Here is a 17,248-nt window from a genome sequence, read left to right on the forward strand (position 1 = left end):
ATTCAGTAACTGGCCCTGGACCTCCACGCACACAGATTAGAGAGCCTTCTCATCCAGGAGAATAGTTAGAAGTAGAGCTTAATAAAAAGACTCAACAGATTGTGTTGGCCAGGTGCAGGGCATGGCCAAAAAAGGGTCCAGCCTAGAAATGCCTTTAGTATGGGATAAATGGCATACTTTCATGTATGATTTTTTTCATACTTAGTAGAATATGTTTTATTTTAATTATTTAAGTTTTTAAATTGATTCTTTAATAATACCATGGCATTTTTATCTCCTTTTTTGAATGTTAGTATTTTAATTTCTTTTTCTTTTACCTCAGTATGACAGTGCTAAGGATAGAGCTACAAGATACTCGGTTCCTGTATGTTAATACTTTGCATGTCTTTATATATAGAGTGAAGGCTGCTTTTGTGTGTGTGTTTTAAGTTGTAATGATACTGACTTGCTACTTTCCAGAGTTGAATTAAAAAAAAAAATTGTACTATCAAAATTTCACATCTAGAATAATAATGCCGTCCTAACACTTTACCTAGAATGCATGTATAAACTTTCTCTGTGGAAAAAAATCTAATGAATTCACACATTACAGATAGCTATCGTGCGTAAGCATTTTTTATTATTTATCTGTTATTTCAAAACTTTAAATGTAATCAAAGAGTTATTTCATTCTAGAGAAAATGCACGTTGTTTTTATAACTTTACTTAAAAGAAGATTCCTTCTCATCATTATGAATGATTAAAAAAAAAAAAGTAAAGAATGATAATAGTGAAATGCGTCACATTCTCATTGGAATTATACCAAGTAGGATTGGTATACACATTTCCTCAAGCAAAGACAAGCACTAGCTACTACTAAAAACAATATAAAACTATTTAAAATGCTGAATTCATGTAAACACCACTGTTACCTGAAATAGCTGTGGATAGGAAAACATAATACGATACTAATCTGTGATGTTAAGCATTTTTAGTTTATATAGGATTTATTTTTTTGAAAAATTTGAATACTGTCTTAATCCAAGATAAGGATTATTGTAACTTCACTTAATGGTTCTTTTCTGTCCGGTGATAGAATATGGCCTATTAGTCTAGTCATGTAATTATAATTTTCTATGGCTTTTCCATTGTAGTTGATAAATTTTTCAAGTCCTTATGCTTTCTGTGTGTTTTAAGATTGAATATACTGTTATATAGTAGTATTAATTTCTAAAATTTTTATTCTTAGGGTTGTGCTTACAGTGAATCTCATAGTACAAAGAAGAAAACTGCTTATTCTCATAAAGATTTCCTGGTTAGTTATCAAAAGAGTATCTATTACAAATACACTAATTGTGTGGAGTTGTCTACTAATGTATAAGTTTATTAGCTTGTTTACACATGCATATATAAATTTAAAAAAAAAGAAACCTCTAGTATTGACCAAATTCTGATCTGAATTTGAGTGTTTGAAACGGAATTCATGTCAGTGGAATTAGAATGAAACTCAAGTAAATTCAAATCAGATGCTAGTGGAGTCCTTTATGAAGGCTTTTAGAATTACTTAAAAATGGCAGTTCTATGGATTAAGATTTGTTCAGTCAGGATAGAGATGCATGTTTTATTATTTTGTCCCCCGTCAGTTAGAGATATTTTAAATGCAGATGTGGAATAGAGTAAAGCACGTTGAATTTACCATAAGCTTTGAATTTATCCCAATAAAGTGTTGAAAAAGTCATTTGGACTACTGTTATCTTCAGAAAACTCTTCTAGAAAGGTTAGTGTATAACATAAATTAATTTCCTGGTACGACATTCGTTTTGGGGGAGGTACAGTTTTTTAAAAGGATTTGACACTGCATTAGCAGTTACTTCAGGGGTAGAAGGAGTTAGAGCAGGAATGAATGCTTCTGTTGAGACAAGGCTGGAATTTTTTATATTTACTTTTAATTATTTATATTACAGTATTTCTCTGTGTTTTGGGGGGATACTATTGCAACCAAATATTCGTTGCTGTTCCCTCCCTCTCTTCCTAAATAAACATGTAACGTGAATCTTTGTGCCCTATGGCTGATTGAGATATGAAACTCTAATTTTGGTGCATACTCATCTATGGGTTTTTTGTTTATGTGTACATAAATTTCTTCTCACATATACATGTGTATGCTAAAATATGAGGTGTGTCTAAAAACAGTAGAAATAAGCCAGAAATATAATTGCTAGACTTTCAGCATTTGTGCATGGTGCAGAGAGCAGTAGTAAGGCACAGACTAATACTGATCACACAAATGTCCATCCCCTATTAAATTCTTACAAATTTCTGTCCTCTGSCCCCCCCCCCCCAAGTTCTGAGTCAATATGCTATCTATTGGAAGAAAGATCAAAGAAATAATTGTACTAATCATTAGCGAGTTTTGTCAAATGTTTTTCATATGCTTCATGCCTCACTTTCCATGATTTATATATACTTTTCAGCATTTTCTTATTTATTATGAAGGGAAAAATACAAAACCATTTAGTTTGATTGGATAAGACATGAAAATTACAGAAATTGGTGATTCTTGGCATACTTAATTTTTTTGTGTGTGTGCTTTATTTGCTTCAGAAAGCTAAGTGGACTTTAAATCTACCATAAGGAGAATTCTTACAACTTCCTGTGCAATTTACAAGCTTGGGAATGTTTGGGAAATATAATAGAACTTTTCCTGAGATCTTTAGATACAACTTCTGTTTTTGTGTGTGTTTTCTGTTTTTCCAGAGTGGAATTTACCATGATCAAAGAAATTATAGCAGCCTTAGATATAGTAAACCAATATCTTCCTACCATACTCGGGTCTGTCTCCTTTTCCTATATTCATATAAGATTATATAGTTGTTTTTTTTTCCTATTTCCTCATGCTTTATAAAGCAAATCTTTCTCCTCCCTTCTATAACATTGCAAATGATTACAACTAACAGTAATTGCAACTTTATTTTTTGCCTTTTTAACTATTTCTTCTTGTAAAGCAAGTGTATAACATGTAAATTGTTGTTCTGCATACATGGAGATTTAAATTTAAAATGCCTTGCATTACTGTAAATATATATAATATGTATATTATATGTATATTAAAACCCCTAGCTGCTGTGACACTTACTTTTTAAAAGTCCTATTTTTGAACATCTAACTTAAAAATGAAACAAGACTGTTAAACATTTAGCATCAAAATACTACTTTCTTCTATAGTAAAATAAATAATAAACTGATGCTCTGTGATGAGTAGTACCTACAGTAATTTCAGCAACTTTTGTGGTCAGGTTAACTAAGTAGCTAAAGAAAACTGACATATCTTTTGATAGCTATTTAATTTCTTATCATACTCTTATTTAGTGTTTTAAAATTCAGAGCTTTTTTGCTGAATGTAGAACAATAGATGCATTCACTATATGCAGAAGAAACATTTGACTTTTTCTGTTCTTCACACTGCAGTCGTCTTCTCTGTGCAGTGATCCAGGGGCAACTACTAGGAGTTACAGGGTTAGTACAATGTAAAGAATGTTTTACTCAACATTAGACATTTTAACTGCCCTCATAAATTTAAAAATACATTTCTCGTTATAGGTTTCTCCTTCTGTAAATACTGGTTTGATAAGAAGTACCAGTTTGGTTCGTAAGCACCATTTGCATGGTTGCCTTAAATTTGTGTTGTATGGCCGTGTGGATTGAGCATAATATATTTGCATTCTTTCCATATTTTTAAATAAAGCTAAAGCTTATCTCTCATTTTGGAGAGGCCTTCAGGTTAATGCTTTCTAATGTTGCTAGTTTTCTTCCTTAAATATTTTGGTAATTGCTACTTTGCTAATTTTTGTGGACAAGCATAAAGTTTATAAATACAATTCTGATAAACAGTGGGGTTAGAACAAGCTAAGCCAGGCATATTAAAGAAAAAAATGTATGTATAGTATTAAAAAATCTAAGTTTCAGTATAAGCAAAAATTTGAATGGGCAAATCACTGCCTTGAGGTTACAGAAATTTGTGGTAAGTGCACTTTAAATTCTTTCAGATAACATTTAAGATTAGTAATCATACAAAAATATAAGGTTAAAAACCTAATCTAAATCTTTACAGATTATTAAATAGCCAGCAAAGCTTTAAGAATGAGTAAGATAGCTTTACAAAAAATGTAGTAGTTATAGTTTTTCAAAAAAAAAAAAAAAAAGACATGGATGCCTAGTGCAGCTACAATAATTCCAGTCCAAGTTAGACTGCCATTTGAGAAGTGCTAATGCTTCATAAGTAAAAAGTCAAGTATTTTATGTCCCATTTTACACTCAGATTGGAAGCAGAGATAATATACTTTTTTTTTTTTTTGGCTTTTTTTGCATGTTCTGGAGAAAGCGTAAGATGAGTGAAGAATGTGAGCATAGTAACTGCTATTACATGTAAATCTGCTTTGGTTAGAGATCTCTTTATACAGACGAAAATGCAAAATGAGACTGGAAAATTATTTTTTAAAAATGTTGTCCAGAGGTATTTTTATTACTCTCTGCATAGTTATATTTCAGCCTTGCACTCCTTCAGGAAAATCTGCATGGTTGAGAAAAAAGTAAAACTGATAAGGGTAAAATATAGCTTCAATTCTCGGAGTGATTAAAATGCTGGAATAGTGCAAAAATAAATCATGCTTTAAATATTTAATTTTTTGGGGAAAATAGTCAAACAGATACAATTTTTTAAATTGATATATTATTTTTCAAGGAAAATCGTAGATTTATATTTAAAGTAGAATTCTCTAATAGGTGGAGGAAATGCTGCTGGAAAATTTTTAAAAATTGTTCTTCATCCTTTCAAAAAACAGCGTTAAGGGAAAAATGCATTGATAGGATAAGATAATAAGAGAGATTTCATTGCTCAGTACCTTACAGTGCATAAGAATGTGACAATTATTTCCAAGGCTAAATATATAAAAAGTGTTCCATTCCCTCTATTTCTCAGGCATCTTTATGTGGTGATGGATTGCGTAGCTCATATAGTTCTTGTACTGTAAGTGTAATAAGCTTTTGGTCATTTCTTTCAAAATCTTTGTTTTATGGAGATTAAAATAGATGAAAATCCTGAAAATTTCCTTCATCGCTTTTCTTTAGCCATCTGAATACAGTTGTTATTCTTCAAGAGCAAGCTCAATTCGAAGTAGTCCTGTGGTGAGCGTTCCTCTTGCATGTTTTACTGAGTGCTTTGGTACTAACACACGGCAATTATGAGTCTTTGTACTGTGGATCACTTTACTGATCATGAGATTTTCAGTTCTACCTCAGAAAAATAATTTGTCAGAGATTTGTTAAAGCTTTGGCAGTAAGAATAGCAYGTCCCATATTGCTTCTATATTTTGCTAGGTATTACTTTAAAATTTTTGTAGTGGATAATCAGAAATTATATAAAACTGAGTATAATACATTGTTGGGGTCAGCACCTCACATCACATTTGTGCTAGGCAAGCCAAAGAGTTACCACAATGTGTGGAGAAGTCCCTCTTTTCAGGAAGAGGACAAATGCAAACATTGCTGTACTGTGCAGTAAGAAGTAGCTGGCTCACTTCTCCGATAATCAGGGTTCAGAAGTGGGAGAAATTTGTTTCCTGATCTGTATCGTTTGAAGCCATTATTCCAAAGATGCTTTCTTGTGCAAAGTGTTTTCCTGCAAAGTGAGTTAAAATAGTTTYACTGTGTTTCTGCCTCTGATCATTTGTGATGCTACACACAAAAATAGGTCAGTATTTTGGTAGGGGTTAAATTGAAATGTTTAGTCTTGTTTTTATATGTTCTTTGCATATTGTTAAGATTATTAGAGACAAAACAAAAACAAGTTTGTCAGAGACTGAATGTTTTTTCAGCCACAGTGCACCTCAGAGTGAATTTTTGAGGTTTTGAAAAGAGAATTTTGTTGTTGCTTTATGACTTCCAAAACCTAAGAGATATTAACATACCTCTCAGGTCTCTTCAACTATGAAAGTATTACTATTTAGCTCCTTGGTTTCTCTTAAGACATTTCTTAGACTGTACATATATGTGTGGGTGTACACATCTCTTGTTTCAGTGCAGTATTTTTTTCAGATCTCATTTTTTGTAATGCTATTAATGCCGAAGTACACTAATGAATGTTTAACAGAACTCAGAATATTTGTTTAATATATTGAATGAAATAAGTCTGAAAAGGCTATTAGCAAACTAAAAATCCTTTTTATCACTTTTTGCTGTCATTGTGGGTAGCTCATTGAAAGTGTCAGCTGAAAGTGTCTCCTGTCAGAGAATAGGAGAGAAMTCGAGCAGACTGTTTAAATACTGTTTAAAAACAGTGTGAATTGGTGGTGCTTCTCAGTTTTAAAAAATATCAACTCCAGTAAACCCATTGAGAAAGATACAGTAGAAGTAGAAAAGGCATTGAAGTAAATAYTATACGGTAATAAGTAAGTATATACAGTAAGTATTATCAGAAGTATTTATCCTTCCTAGTAGAGGATAAATAGGACTCTTGAACTTGGGGGGAAAAAATATATCCAAAAGGGGAGACTATACAGTAAAATTATCGGGTCACAGATTTAGGTATGTGGTTCATTCAGCATATAATGTAGTTCTAGAATTTATTCAGGGATCTCGAAGTATCTTTGGTAAAGCTGGAATTAGACAGACTCCTGGAGGACATATGCATCTGGTACTTCCCCTAGTTTGTAAGGTCAAGCTGATAATTTCTAAAATCTAGARGAGTTTAAAAGGGGACGATCAGTCCGTAGGTACTGCTGCTGCTTATGCTAGTTTTACAGGTTACACTGCTGGCTGCCCCCTGAGAGAGGGGATGCTGAAATAGAGAATGCAGCCTAATGCATTGTGGTAGTTCTTATGTTTTCTTATGGTGATTTTGAAAGTGTTTTCACTTGTGTGGTCAATTGTAATGAAGCAAGTCTGTACTTTGGGAAAAGAAAAAACAAACTCTTCAAGTAATTTTTGTGTAAGCAGAGAAGCAACATTTTTTTTTCCATTAAAATTTGAACATTAATCTTGATTCACAAACTGAAGTAAGTTGTGATTATTCCTGTGCAATCCTCTGCTTGATATGCAGAGAATAAGTGAATTAGACCCTTAATAATGTTTATTGGCTTTGTAGCCATTCTTTTGTTTTTGAGGATTTTTAAATGTAAACCATGTTTAATGCTTCAGCCTTTCAACATGTCTGTTCCATTTTTTTAAGGAACTTCTTTTTCTGCTTCTGTTCAAGAAAATTGTATCTGAATGTCTGTTTTCAAGTATGCATTATTCATTTTCTTCCCTTTTTTAGTATGTTTTAACTATAAGCTTTTCCGTACTTCTTTCCATACAGAATGGATATCATTATTCACACTGTGCAAATTATTTATGCAGAATAGGCAAGCCTTGGATTTCAATCCAACAACTGTAATTATATTTATATAATACAAATTATTGATCTATAATATAAATTACTACTTTTTAAAAATAAAAAAAATATTTTTAAAACTAATGTTTTATAGATTATCAAATAGAGAGTACTGCATCTGGTAATCATGCCATACAAGGTCTGAGGGATAGTATGGTGAGCTGAGTTGCATGCTTGTATTTGAAGTTTTTCTCATTCTTTAATTTTTTTTTTAAGATGCCTAATTGTTGTATTTAGTGTATTGCATGCTATTCAACAGCAAAGATACATCCTTGGCAAATGAAGAAGAGTGCATTGTTGTCATAGATTGCATTTGCAGCCCTTATCTTGCTTTCTTTGTTCTTCTGCTTGGTTTAAGTGCCTGTTTATGTAGGCAGAACTCTATAGCATGTTTAGAGTTTCTGAAATGCAAATGAAAAAATAAAGTTGAGCCAGATTTCTGATTCTGAAAAAAATAACAATTGTTTTAATGAAGATAATATTTAAAATGTAGGTGTAACTGTAGCAGGAAGATCTGGAGCACTGAAGTTCTGTTTTCAGTTTTGTCTGTCAGAAACATAGCAGTGGTAAAAGCACAGACTCTGACCTAAGCATGTTTGACTTGAGACACAGGTGTTCATCAGGGAATTATTTTATATGTTAATAGTCACTTTTGTGTAAAAGAGATCTCACTGTCTTTTAGTCAGAATGAGATCAGATTACATCAGTCATGTATATAAAGTACAAGGAAGTTCAGAATTATTTCTTAAATTTGTTAAAAGAGGATGAAGACAAATTTCAAACTGATACGCATTTGAAGACTTTTTCATATAAGCAYTTTTAAAAATAAAGGTAGTGTTCACAATACACTTCTACCTTTGGGGATAGAATTTTAACATTAGTTTTATTTGATAAATACGTGTGTCTAAGTACTATTTTTTAACCTGAATAACATTTATTTAGTCAAATATTTCACTAGATTTCCTGTGGCAGTTGTAATGCAGTTARATTAGATATATTGTGCCTTGTTCACAAGAAGTGCTGTGTAGTATTGGTGTTTTTTTCCTCATTTTTTAGGTGCCTTTCTGACATACAGCTTTGGGGATAAAACTTTTCTATTGTAAAACTTCTTAAAATTTTGAATAACAGGAAGCCCTGATTGTGTTTGCAATTAGTAGTGTTGTGCTTGTAGTGATCAGAAGAAGAGATGAGATTTGCAGAGAAAAGTGATAACTTTTTATTTATCAGCTTGCTCTGATTATACCATCTGATATTACAATCTACAAACCTTATTTTTAAAATATGTTTGTATATTTTTTGTAATACCAAATCCTTTTATACCTATTATTGTACTCTTATTTTGTATTACACCAAGTGAGAAAAGGAAATCAATAAATGCTTATTGCTGTTATATAGTTTTTAGATACCTTAAACTTTAATATACATACGAAGAAAGTGTTTAAAAATTACATATATACATACTAGCCAATGTATTTGTATCGGTGTGGCTCATGTATTATTCATGTAGATGCATTTAAAATATCAAAAATCAAAAAAAATATTATTTTGTAGATATTGTTAAAATCTTAGAAATACAACAATGAATTGCAATAGCTGAAATTTAAATTATGATTTAGTACACTTTTGTAAATGAACTTATTAATGCTATGATGTCACTTTCAATTTTTCACCCTTCTCCCTGTCTGTCTGTTGAAGTCCTCTGATTTTTCTGATCAAAGTGAAACTGCTGCTGACTATTTTAGTCGTTCCAACCGCAGGGGAAGCATTGTTTCTGATACAGATGATGTCCAAGGTTTGAATAGTGTGAGTGTAATGCTTGATACTGTGTTATGGTGAATGCAGCAAACTAACACATCACGATTTTTCTTTTCATATTTAAGAGAACAAATACTGTAAAAGAAGTCAGAGTTATTTAATGGGAGATGCCTTTAAGTTGAGAGATTGAGGTTTAATTCAAGCTGAATACTGTTTTTATATAATGTCAGGAGTCCTTGAATTTCAACTGTTTTATATATAAATGGTCACATTTATGTAAAAGATAACTCTCTGTCATTTAGTCAGAATGACATCAGGCTACAATATTCATGTTTATCAAGTACAAGGAAGTTCAGAATTAGAAGCCCCTGAATTTCAGGGACTCCTTTTAATTTTGTCTTTGCATGCTGCTTTTATTTTAAAGGAATTTTGCCTGTTGCTAGAAGCATGTGATAAGCACTTCACATTTTATGTTGTGTGATGAACTTAAGCATCTCTGAAATGTAAAAATATTTTTTGTTGTTGTGGAAAACTAATATATAGTTTGTGTATTTTTTGAATACTATTTTATTTTAGTGACAAAACTATATTCTTGGACGTGTGCTCTCTGTAATACATTTTAGTGTTCTTCTAGCCGAGATGTGATTTTTTTTGTCATGATCGTGTTATTGGAGCATTCATTTTTTGGCTATGCTCTTGCACTGAATCCCAAGTTAGTCAAATGTTACAGGAAAATTATACAGTTCTCCTGTGCATTCCTTTTGTCTGTTTGCAACAAACCTACCTGCCTTCTCTTTATTGCTGCAAATAGTGCTAGAAGTATTTGTTACCTGTAGTCAAAATTTGGGGGTTTTCTAGTGGAAGAGACAGGAAAATTTCTGTTTTTATGCTTGCCTTTGAAATAAGGAGAAGTGAGAAATAGTCTTAGACCCTTAAATCTGCAGAATTAGAAAGCTGTGTAGTCTGTCATCAAGCATTCTTTGAATGATCACCAAGAGACCTATTTTTGAGAGAGATGTTTCTTGAATGTGAGATCTTTGTTGAGAGTAAAAAGTCTAAGATCTTTCTCAGGCAAAAGGAAAGGAAGAAACTACATGATGGAGAGAATGTATGTATTGCTGAATTATTTCTTGTGGTCTTCTACATGCATTCAAAGACTCTGGTACTGACGATTAGTATTGAATCCATAATCTTTTTTTAAAGGATCACAACACCAAGTGGTAGTCAGGCAGTCTTCCTCTGCTCCTGTTCTTTCAGGAACCTGTGGAAAGTGGAACTATCTGCAGTATTTCAGTAACATTCAATACAAGCTACAGTGACTGCTTTTCTGTACTAATTTTGCACAGGTAGAAAACCTCCCCATCTCACTTCCCAAGTGCCCTTACAGGCACTCTTTCTGTGATTCTGTGTTTAGATGGTTTAGTACTCTTAGTGCTTCATAACATATATTATTATAATGATACAGGTTATTTATTATTTCTGGTTGCTCAAGTGTAAGGAGACCAGTCATTTCTCTAGCTAAATTTTAGCTCCCCCGCCCTTTCTCCAGTAAAGCTACTTTCCTGCAACTGATGCTCTACTAAGAGATTAAGTGTGGAGACTGAGATCAGCTATGATGCTATTTTTCTCAGTTGCTTTTCTTATTGTTGTTGTAGTTATTATTTAGGTTCTAAATTTATATATTGATTTGTTTTAACTTATTCCTTGTGGATATTTCATATTAATTGGATTTTTCACATCATTTAGCCATCACAGTGGAATAGAAGGAAAAAGAAAGATCACATGAAGTGAGCTTTATTTTCACAGTGGTTGTGGCACGCTTCCAAATCACTTCTCCCTGGGCTGGGAGAAAAACAAGTGTTTTTGGAGAAGTGAGATATTAGAGGTATCATGCTGAATGTGTGTATGAATGAGACATAGAAAATATGTCAACGTGTTATGGCTTTTGTTTTGTATAACCTATTTTGATTCACAGGAGTATTGAAAATAAGAAAAACTATGATGAAAGTTTGGAATATGAGAGCTTCCTACCTAAGAATATAGGGGATATATTTAAGTTTGTTCTTTTTCTCAGGTTTCAATGCTTAAAATATGAACTGAAATTATTTAATAGGTTGCTGTTAATTAATACATTTCAGTCATGTGCTCACCTGAGTTGTTTTTGTCCTGATGTAATTGCTAGTTTTAGCAAAGAGTTTGATAATGAACATGTTTTCTAATAACTGTCATTCACGCTGGTGTCACTAATAAAATAAACTGCACTTGCATGAAGTTTTCTGTTTATTATAACACAAAGTGTTGTAGTCACTACAGTGTTGAAATTTAAAATGCTGAAACCTGTTTTGTTGTGCAGTACTTTAATTTTAGCATTGGCTTTTACCGAAACTTTCTTTAAAGTTTGAGTTTTTATTGTTTGCATTCACTTTGCATTTAAAGTATAAAACTACTGTTCTTCTAGATGGATTTCCCTCACCCCACCCCCAACTCCAATCCCTACCCTTGGTATTTTGATTTTGATTTTTTTTTCATTTGTTTATTTTTTTTTAAATATTTCTCAGTGTCTTTAAACAGAAGATGGTGCTTCAGTAGTCCTTCATCACAGAAAGTATGTTGTGATTACTTCTCCTTTTCTCTTTCAGCTGGAAGAAAAGAGTGAAAAAACACATTTGGAAATGTATTCAAGGGTAAGAACTTTTAATTAAAATATTATTCAAAGTCAGTGTTCACCATTAATTCACAAGCTTTGAAATAGTTCCAGAAGTTGAAATGCTACATGTTTTTAGTAGAATGTAATTTAGTAGTTTGATAGATCTTGTAAGGTGATAATCTTAGAACTACATTTTTACCTACCAAAAATTAATGGATTTTGGACCTTTTATTTACCAAGAAAAGAATTTTATTTTTGTTTACTTTTAACAAGAACTTTTCTTATATAAGTCACTGTATGTAAGGAAATATTCATCAGAAAAGGTACAATTTTAAGAGAATAAGGCTGTAAAAATTCAGGTAATGGATACTATCGGAGACATTCTTCTGAATGCTATTTGCAGAAATTAGAACTTTTGAACTTCTATATTTTTCCAACACTACAAGCCCCCTTATGACAGTCTTCAGAACAGAGCACTCAAAAGTGAAATGTTATGATGAGTCATCTAGGCCTTCTCTTAGCTGTTACATAATCTCAAGGTTCTGTAAGCTTCTCATAAATAAAGCAGATGACAGCAAACAGAAACCAAGAAACCAATTTCACCAAGAAAAAACATAGTAAGTACTGGAAGGTAATCAATGGAAAATACTATCTATAACCTAATATTAAGAAATAGTAAAAACAAGAAGGAAAAAGGTGTTCTGTGACTGTAAAAGAATTTATAAAGAATAAGGTCAAATTATTTGAAATAAGAGGTTATCACTTGAGAAGTCACAGTATGGTTCCTGATACAGTGTCTTCTGCTTTTTAAGCCATCATCTCGCAATTCAGTAAGTGCATCTCCTCTGAGTGGCAACTCATCTAGAAGAGGAAGTGGAGACACGAGCAGTTTGGTGGATCCTGATGCCTCCCTAAGTGAACTACGGGTAAGCTGCATTATTGGAAAATCTTGAGCTAGTTTAAAATTGTATTTATGATTAGGAGTAATTATCTTTGATATCAAACTTAACTTTTTTTTAGTAGAAGGAAAAGGTATGAAATATAATTTTCAATCTGAGGAAATTGTTTTGTTTTTGTYATGATAATTCTATTGGTTATGTTCATAAATATGATGTTGACAGCTTATATAAAATTATTTATCAAATTTGAAATAGTTTGCTGTCTCTGAAGAATTTTGATTCTCTTGACTTGGATTCAGTGATACAAACAAAACATTGTGAATTAAATAAAATTTCTGTGAGTTATTGCAGGCTTTGGCATTTGACAGAAATGCATGGAAATCTTTTTAATGCTCGTTCAACTATAAATTATTTCCCCGTACTACTTATACAATGGTTCATTCCTATGTCCTGCAGGATATCTATGATCTTAAGGACCAGATACACGATGTAGAAGGGAGATACATGCAGGGACTTAAAGAACTAAAGGTATCAGGGCTTCTCCCAAGCATGCATTCTGTATGGTTTGTGGGTAATGGAGATGTCATTGGTTTCACTAACTATGTAAAGCTTTACTAACTAGTTTTTTAAATTTCTTTAAAGCATGTACCTAACATTTAATGCATAGAGCACATCATTAAATTTATCATGTGGGTAAATTTTTAAGATATACTGCCTCACTGTACATTTAGAATCAAATGTTAATTATTTAGCTTATGTGAAAATAATACTAAACTTTCTTTTAACCAGGTGTTTTCTGGCAAGATAATGAAAGGTTTGATCTGTATTTTTAGTGTATTTTTCAGTGCTCGCAATTTAATGGAGATTCAAAGTAATTAGAAGGGATATGGTCATGACAAAGACCTTAACTAAGAAATTAAGATTCTAGAGCTTCCAGCTCCAGAAAATACTGAATTTTATAAAAATAAAACCAAAGTGATACTTCTGAAAGATGCACACACGTGAATCTGAGCAGGCATATTAGTTGCAGGAGAATATAATGTTTTTGTGGGTCATTTGTAGACTGCCATAAAGGGAGAGGTTTTTTTTATGTTCATGGTTTGCGTTCTGATTATCTTTTAGTTTTTCTAAGTGAAAGATTAGTATTTTCATTAATAGGTTAATGAGATTTTTGTCTATATTTTAGCTTACTTAAATTGATAGGCTTTTCTTCTCTAAGTTTCTACTCAATTAGCAATTTATAGTTAATCTAAATTGCTATTATTTTCTCCCCTTGTTGAAGGGAAACTGGATAGAGCAAATGATGTGGCTTACAATATCTTTGTAAGAAYAATTGTTCTACTGTCTTTCCTGTTATCAGACTATGAATAGTTCTGTGTAAAAGTAAAGACTTCTAATAATATTTTTTGTATATCCAGATAGAGAATGAATTTAATAAATACTACTTGCCACTAAATGGTGTAACAGTGATTTATTTAATGGCTTCCTTGAATTTCTTTGATTAAATAACATATTAAATGGCGTAGTAAAGAGAGAATATATAACTTGAGCCATTCACTGTAGCAAAAATTGTTTCCTTTCTAGATGATAAGTAACCTTCTTTGAGTCTGATACTCAGATGAAGTACRTCTTTTTTCATCATATTGCTATATATTAAATGCATTTCAAAGAGCAGAATTGTTCCAAGCTTTTCTTTGCTAATACTGCTGAGTTTTAGTGCTTTTAAAGTTTTTCTTAACAGGTTTGAGGAAGGATTGCAAGATTTATGGAAATAGCTATGATTGTACTAACTTTGAATTAAAAAAGGAGATTGCATCATAATTTCAAAATAGCTCTAACTCTGATGTTTATGCATGTTCGCCAGCATCTCATGACTGATGCTCTGAATCATTACTAATGCATTGCTATTGATCATGATCAATTACGGTTTCCAAAGAGTGCAGGTATGCAGTAGTCACTAAGATCTTGATGTACACTTGGCTGGCTGAATTGGTTTATACTATTGTTTTAAATTTTCATTAATAATACTAAATAATGCGATTGAAAGTTAATTTGCCTTCCGTGGAGACTCTTTGGGGAGCCCTTCTTTCTAATTAGTAAGATACTGCCCTCTTCTCAATGACAGCTTTAGCAGTTTTGTGTTGCATATGTTAAGAGTTACTAGGATACCTGCTGCATTATACTTTTTGTAAGTGTTTTCTCTGTGATTGAATAACAGTGATCTGTAGTCATGCTACTTGCCTATCTCTGTGATTGCTCATCCTCATAGTGTGAAGAGTGTTTCTTATCTGGCTTCAAACCTGCTTTATGTCAGCAAAGTGTAGTATGGATAATTCTGACTTCCAGTTGTTCAAAACTTCTGATATCTTTATATGCTTCAGTTTTACTGACTCCATCCATCTTCCTTTGCATCAACTAGAAAGAAACCCTTTTTCTTTCCTCAAAATTTTTTTTCAGTTTGTGGAACACCTTCTCAATCATTATTTCTTGCCTAACTGAATCTACATGAAATTCTTGCAGCATTGGGAACACATGCAACTCCTCCTCAGAAAGAAGGAACTATTCCAAAGAAGGCTTAGCAATGTCCCAGTTTTCTTAACTGGTCTGAGACACTTAGATAAAGCTTGATTTCTTTTTCAGAAGCAATTTTCTCTTCTTTTTCAGAACTAATTTATTCCACTTTTGTAATTTCAGATTTTTCCCTTAACTTGTTGGTGAATTAATTTTTAATCCACTCTTTCAAGCTTTGGTCGAGTCTCTCTGTTTTGGGTCTGTTAGGTCTCTGTTTCTCTGATTGTCACTTTTTCTTTTTCTTACGATGCTTGTTGATGACTAGCATCTTGGACCATACAGTGCATGTGGCATACAGGGTGAGGTGGAAAAAAATGGCTTTGTTTAGTCTGGAGTAAAGAAAACAAAGACAAGGAGGTCTTATTGCTGTTTTAAGTTACCTGATGGGAGAGTATAGAGAAGAACTGGGCTCAGGCTTTTTCAGGTGCACAGCGACAGGGCAAGAGGCAACAGACACAAGTTGCAGTAAAAAAAAAATTCCAGTTAGATCTCGAGATAAAAACTTTTTAAAGGAGGGTAGGCAAACACTGGCACAGATTGCCCAGGGAGGTTGTGCAGTCTGTGTCCTTGGAGATGAGCACAGTTAGCTGGACAGACCTGTGAGAGCCTGATGTCAGTGGGCCCTACTTTGAGTAGGAAGTTGGACGAAACTGCATCCAGAGATCTTTTCCAACTTAAATTGCTCTGTGGCTCTATGCACCGCACATACAAAACAATCAATAACTACACTGGCATTTTTTTTCTAGTTGTATTTTTGTTAAATCTTGTATATTCTCATAAAAGGAATATAGAATTCATTTTTTCCACCTCCATTCAACTGTCCTTTTAAAGTCTTATGAAGGTTCACTATCTCTGATGTTTCACGTTTTACCAGTCATCACAAGATTTGTTGTGCTTACCAGCTGAAACAGTGTTTTCTGTGGTTTTAATTTAAAACCTAAGAATTACTTGAATAAACTTACATATGATCTCTATTTTCTTGTCTCTTTTGTTATTTGTTATTCACTGTTCTCTAGATCTAATAGCACCTTTCTTTTTAATTTTTACGTTTTATGTCTCTTCTGGTCTATGTGCTTTCTGGACATGTCTTTAAGAAAGGGTTTGGATTTTCTGGAGGTTCTAGAATACAGTGTTTCTCCACAAAATTACAGAATTCAAGTAATGGAATAGGGAGGTATAAATATTTTGAATTTGAATTTGAAAAATTATGAAAGAGAACTTGTAATTTAAGGACAGTTTATTCAATGTAAATACGTATTATAATGTGGAATAAGGTTTTGGGCTGGAGAAGGGTTTTTTTTTTTTGTTTTGTTTTGTTTTCCTTCTCTTCTCCCTTAGGAAACTTAGTTTGTCACCACCCCATCCCCAAAATCTGAGTTCTATTGTTCTGTTTTCTGAAAGAAAACAAGTCTAATGCCCTTCATGTGCCTAGTGCTTCTAGTATCTTGATGATACATACAATTGAACGTGGAAGGTATGCTACCTGTATCTTCAAAAAATAAATTATATAAAATACTAGAAGATTTGTAATAGGCTGCAGACCTACTTTGGAAAGGAGGTGGTTTAATCTTTTCCAACTCTAGATTTAGGACTCTGTAAAACTTAATTTTTGTATTTTGAAAATAGTGCATATTGCAATCGCTGCATATTTAAAAGTACATGGAATAATAGTTGCTTCAAATAGTTGACATTTGCTACAACACTGGAACAAGTAGGATAAAATCATTTCGGTAGATGCAAGAGATGATAGAATTGGGTGAGTTAGCAAGGCATATTGTACCTGCAGGTAGAGAAATCAATTAGGTGAATCTTGATATGTATTATTATTTCTCATAATGCTTTTTTCTTTAAAGAAGTTTTACCATTTGAAAACTTTTATTTGGGGTAGGGATGGGGAGGAATATATAGAAAGCATCTTACTGTGAAATAGAAAGACAAAGAATCTACTTAAACAGAGCTCATTTATTA

The 17,248-nt window shown here is 32.5% G+C and overlaps 1 protein-coding gene across 6 annotated transcripts in view; it reads left to right on the plus strand.

The window, feature by feature from the left end:
- Positions 1-17,248, plus strand: part of LRRFIP2 (LRR binding FLII interacting protein 2) — a 56,940-nt gene that overhangs the window by 26,933 nt on the left and 12,759 nt on the right. For 3 of the 6 annotated variants that reach the window (XM_085304081.1, XM_085304117.1, XM_085304093.1), the window contains 11 exons: positions 323-364; positions 1,229-1,294; positions 2,737-2,811; positions 3,448-3,495; positions 3,580-3,624; positions 4,958-5,005; positions 5,107-5,163; positions 9,104-9,211; positions 11,803-11,847; positions 12,623-12,736; positions 13,166-13,237. In XM_085304081.1, the coding sequence (XP_085160207.1) occupies positions 323-364; positions 1,229-1,294; positions 2,737-2,811; positions 3,448-3,495; positions 3,580-3,624; positions 4,958-5,005; positions 5,107-5,163; positions 9,104-9,211; positions 11,803-11,847; positions 12,623-12,736; positions 13,166-13,237 (720 nt within the window). The remainder of the gene's footprint in view (positions 1-322; positions 365-1,228; positions 1,295-2,736; positions 2,812-3,447; positions 3,496-3,579; positions 3,625-4,957; positions 5,006-5,106; positions 5,164-9,103; positions 9,212-11,802; positions 11,848-12,622; positions 12,737-13,165; positions 13,238-17,248) is intronic. The other 3 variants (XM_085304102.1, XM_085304107.1, XM_085304086.1) reach the window with 3 other exon arrangements.

Source organism: Rhea americana, unplaced genomic scaffold (assembly GCF_003343005.1).
Source record: "Rhea americana isolate MKP2758 unplaced genomic scaffold, rheAme1 scaffold_100, whole genome shotgun sequence".
Lineage (NCBI taxonomy): Eukaryota > Metazoa > Chordata > Aves > Rheiformes > Rheidae > Rhea > Rhea americana.